The sequence below is a fragment of the Berghia stephanieae genome, chromosome 3 (genome assembly GCF_034508935.2).
Source record: "Berghia stephanieae isolate SIO BIC M18660-M18661 chromosome 3, UCSD_Bste_1.3, whole genome shotgun sequence".
In the NCBI taxonomy this organism is placed as follows: Eukaryota; Metazoa; Mollusca; class Gastropoda; order Nudibranchia; family Aeolidiidae; genus Berghia; species Berghia stephanieae.
The window spans coordinates 55,697,992-55,702,567 of record NC_088362.1 but is presented as its reverse complement, the minus strand read 5'-3'; the positions used below and the strand labels follow the sequence as shown (position 1 = coordinate 55,702,567).

General features: G+C 36.8%; 1 protein-coding gene across 1 annotated transcript in view; it reads left to right on the top strand.

Moving 5' to 3' along the window:
- The window catches only part of LOC144968040 (uncharacterized), a 5,512-nt gene extending 4,180 nt beyond the window's left edge, over nt 1-1,332 (top strand). The window contains exon 2 of the mRNA XM_078905999.1: nt 1-1,332. This exon is cut by the window's left edge and continues 876 nt beyond it. Within this exon, the coding sequence (XP_078762125.1) occupies nt 1-470 (470 nt within the window). The 3' untranslated portion in view covers nt 471-1,332.
- The last annotated feature ends 3,244 nt before the right edge of the window (nt 1,333-4,576 follow it).

Here is a 4,576-nt window from a genome sequence, read left to right as displayed (position 1 = left end):
ATACATTGGAGTTCGACATTTGTAACGCAAGGACTTTAAGCGCCCGAAGCAAAATTGAAAAATCACAAAGTGATGTTCCTATGGTAGAAACTAACGATTTAAGTAACGTTGTAGGCTCTGCTAGAAAATCCAGTATAACTTCCGATTATTCTTCTACAGCAACGCCCAGGTTGTCTTTAAACGTCTTCCTCCCAAGAGAGATAGAGGAAGTCCGGCTATGCAATTTGCCCGAGTCATATGTTCCTAAGGAAACTCTGCCCAAGACCGACATTGCCCCAATTCATAGTTTGAATAAGAGTGACAATCTTGAATCAGCCAAAACCGCCGGACTAAGTTCAGCAAAATATGGACTCTCGGGTACATCGAAAGATTTTCTGTCCAAACTTAACCAAAGTCCAAATTGTGCAAGGTTTCAATATACGCAAGCAAATTTGCCATCGAATACAAGGTCTACAAACGTAAATAAGTGAGTACAGTGTGATTTGAACGGACCAACGCACGGTCTTATGAAAAAAACGAGTAGTCCTCTTTCAAACTGCAATCGCACCATATCACCAACACTAAGATTGGACGGTCGTAGAAGTACATTTATCTGAGGCACCAAGTAAAATGGGATTACCTACGACCCGCGTATACCACTTACTAACTTATTATTTTATTCATGAAAATGATGGTTATGTTTCATGCACAACGGCTTTAAAACTATTAATTAGTAGTTGGTGTCGTTCCAAGTACATGCATCAGAACGAGCTCAACCTACTATCAAGCTACGTTGATGGGAAAGAAAAACTTGATGTCGAAATAACTGGTTCCTATCTCATTGGAAGTGTAAATCTACTCTTCCGGAGGACTGAATACATACCGTGTGTAAATGATCTTCTGTTTTCAGAGTGATGGCATCTTTTTTTCTAGCCTAAATATATGCTGTTTGTCAATAAAAATCATCCATCCTCGCTCTTTTACGTCCCGTAATTCTTAGAATCTGCCTATAAATCCTGCTACCAAAATAGCTATGCCACCTTATGATTCAATTTGTAACCTATTCATTATTAGTCCTCCGAAGGACTGGTTACATAAACACTTCCAAAGATTTAGGAACCAGAATGGTAGGTGTGATATCACGACTTTTCTATCCTATTCAAGGCATTTCTTTATGGTACAGATAAAATAGTTAATCATAAATTTATAAAAGAGGATAGAAGCATTTAAGAGCTGGACGTTTGCCTCAGAGGTAAAATTAGTGATACGAAAAATATGGTGATGAATACGCGCTTCATGTGATGTCACATTATATAATTATGGTAATATAATAATATTTCATAATCTATCATATTTCTGACAGTTTTAAAGATTTGATTCAATGTCCTCATTCACACGTATCTGTCATTTTAAAAGCGACCATAAAGCCCGTCTGTGTTGGACTCCCAAAGACCAAGACTTTAAAACTCCACAGAAATGAAGTAAATTTCTAGTGTCTGCAACGGGAATCAAACTCTCTACCTTCCGATCCAACCACAAGTGTCTTATCTCTGCTTCAATGACCCGCCCCCAATTATTCTCCATATATGCTCCATATTCTTGAACTATCGTAACAGGAAACAGATTAATACACAATCTATTTTTTCTTCTTCTGATATTATCGTCAGAATAATATAATATAGCAAACATGGCCAAGGTTGCGGTGAGATCTGATAAAGTCACGTGATGCTGACCGTGTCAGTGACAAAACGATTACAATAGGGTTCAATTGTCTGATGTCACGTCCGCCAAGGAACCAGCAGCATGGTTCTAAACAAAGAAAATCGGTACTTATTATTCTTCATGCCGGCTAGAACGTTTTCACATGCCATGTGATCTGAATGTATAAATTTCACAACATGATCAGATTTATAATGATTTTCTCCTCTGGATACACTTTTATGCTCATCGAATAAGAATTTCATAAGGGCGGTGATGAAGATATTGGCGTCCACCATTGCTCCGATAGTTTAGAACCAGTTACTATGCGTCATTAAGAGAGAAGTGGCGTCACGACTGTTGAACTCTATTATCATAAAACTAAGGCTCCGGTCTTGTGCTCTTGGGCATGGCAGTTAGACATGATTTCTTCTGTAAGATATGGAACTTGGTTTCCATAAGATATGCAGGCAGAATACTGATGCATTGGAAATGTACCGTCTTTGTTACTTTTCGTCTCAAAATGGTTTTAATCTCGGAGTAAATCTGATTTTGAAAATTCAACTGTAAGTTCTTTGCAAGATTTAGCCTGAAATAAATGCCTAATTTGAGAGAAATAAGATGTTTTTCCCGAACATTAAAAAAATCTATATTTCTTAATTAATGTCATGATCTGAACAAGTGTGCATGACAGGTGTCAGACAAAGCAAGAAACAAAAATACAAGAAAAAAGAATTCCCAAATAATCAGTCTACCTCGACTGGGGATAGAACCTGAGACCTTCTGATTACTACTTTCTTAGAAGGTAGTTAACTCTCTGCAGAACTCTTCATAACCTGAAAGGCCAGTGTGATTTTTTTTTGTCATTTGCAGACGTGTTGAGCACTTACTAGAGACCAGAGGCCGCTCTCTAACATTGCTCTCAGAATCATTGCAAAAGAAAGGACCATGACAGGTGTCAGACAACGCAAGAAACAAAAATATAAGAAAACAAATCCCAAAAAAATCAGTCTACCTCGACCGGGGATAGAACCTGAGACCTCCTGATTACTACTTTCTGATTACTCATTAAGCCTTATCTGTTGATTCTTTCAAAGAATAAATATTTGGTCAAACCTAGACCTACCTTGTTTGAAATGTGTTTTAGTTTTCTCCTATACTGTCAAATGGGGTAACTTTGCCTTAAGGAGTAACTTTGCCACTGTAAATGTGGAGCATTTTGAGTCATCTCAGCTTTGTTGTAGTTATTATCCTAGTTAAATGACTGAACTTTTTATCAAAGGAAATAATGACCACAAAACTAAATATACTCTAATTGGTCCAAAATTAAAGAGGCAAAGTGTCCACTGAAGGCAAAGTTAGACGAGTTGACGGTACGTGTAATAATGTTCGTGATATCTGAAAGCCTCAATTAACATGTTAAACGCATTTAGATCTTGAAATCAAGTTACTGGATTTTAACCCAAATGTAAGGAGGGCACAAGATTATTATTTATGTCTTGGTTGCTGTGTTTTTTTATTGTTTGGACTTTATCATCATCATCGTTGTCATCATCATCATCACAGCGGTAAAATAGTGGTAATTGTAGTAGTAGTAGTAGTAGTAGTAGTAGTAGTAGTAGTAGTAGCAGCAGCAGTAGTAGTAGTAGTAGTAGTAGTAGTAGTAGTAGTAGTAGTAGTTGTTGTTGTTGTTGTTGTTGTTGTTGTTGTAGAAGTTGTAGTAGTAGTAGTAGTAGTAGTAGTAGTAGTAGTAGTAGTAGTAGTAGTAGTAGTAGTAGTAGTAGTAGTAGTAGTAGTAGTAGTAGTAGTAGTAGTAGTAGTAGTAGTAGTAGTAGTAGTAGTAGTAGTAGTAGTAGTAGTAGTAGTAGTAGTAGTAGTAGAAATAGTAGTAGCAGTAGTAGTAGTAGTAGTTGTTGTTGTTGTTGTTGTTGTTGTTGTTGTTGTTGTTGTTAATGGTGTTGTAGTTGTTGTTTAATAAGAGTTGAAGTACGAGTATTTGTGAATGACAAATACAGGATTATAAAAGTAAACAAGGGAGACGATTTAGGGTTTTTTTTTTTATTCTAGCCAGTAAATATACATATATTACGTCCCTTATATATGGAGTTTCAGCGATAGATAACAATGAACTAATTGGAGCAACATCATATCAAGGTCTTGGTTTGATTTGGTCTTTTATTTTTTCTGTTAGTTTACCTTTTTTTTTAGTTTCACAAAATCCGATTTTGGCAGCTCAACCACTCCAACATTTTAATGTCTTAAGACTGTGGGTCACAATTTGTTCCTCTCAAGTTCTGTCCTGCTGCTATCGCTCAGAAGGACATAGTTATTTGGACGCCTTTTTTTTAATAATAAAAAAAAAAAATAAAGCGATTATATAGCGCAATATCCACTAAATCTGATCACAGCACTTTACAAAGGGTCCCTGATCAACAGCAACGCGTAACATGACATGACGCCTCTTAGGCGATATTACTATTTTCTTATTCCGACAGAGACAGCGTTGTTAATGACCAGGTACTCATTTTACACTTGAGTACGGAGAGAGAATGTGAGTAAAAACATTTTCTAAGGACTCAACTATCAGCCGAGCGAGGCTCTAACCCAGGACCTTCCGATCCGAAAGCGAGTACCATACCACAAGACCACATAGCCGCACACACACAAAAAGAGAGAGAAAGAGAGAGCGAGAGAAAGAGAGAGAGAGAGAGAGAGAGAGAGAGAGAGAGAGAGAGAGAGAGAGAGAGAGAGAGATCATTTGTTTTTTCTTGTAAAGTATATATTTTATCACAATTGTGTCAAATACGTTTAGTTACACGAGATGTTAATATATTATTATCTACTCCCCTTAAAGGGTTTTTTTTTATTATTGTGTAAAAAGTGTGATTTTCATGCGGGG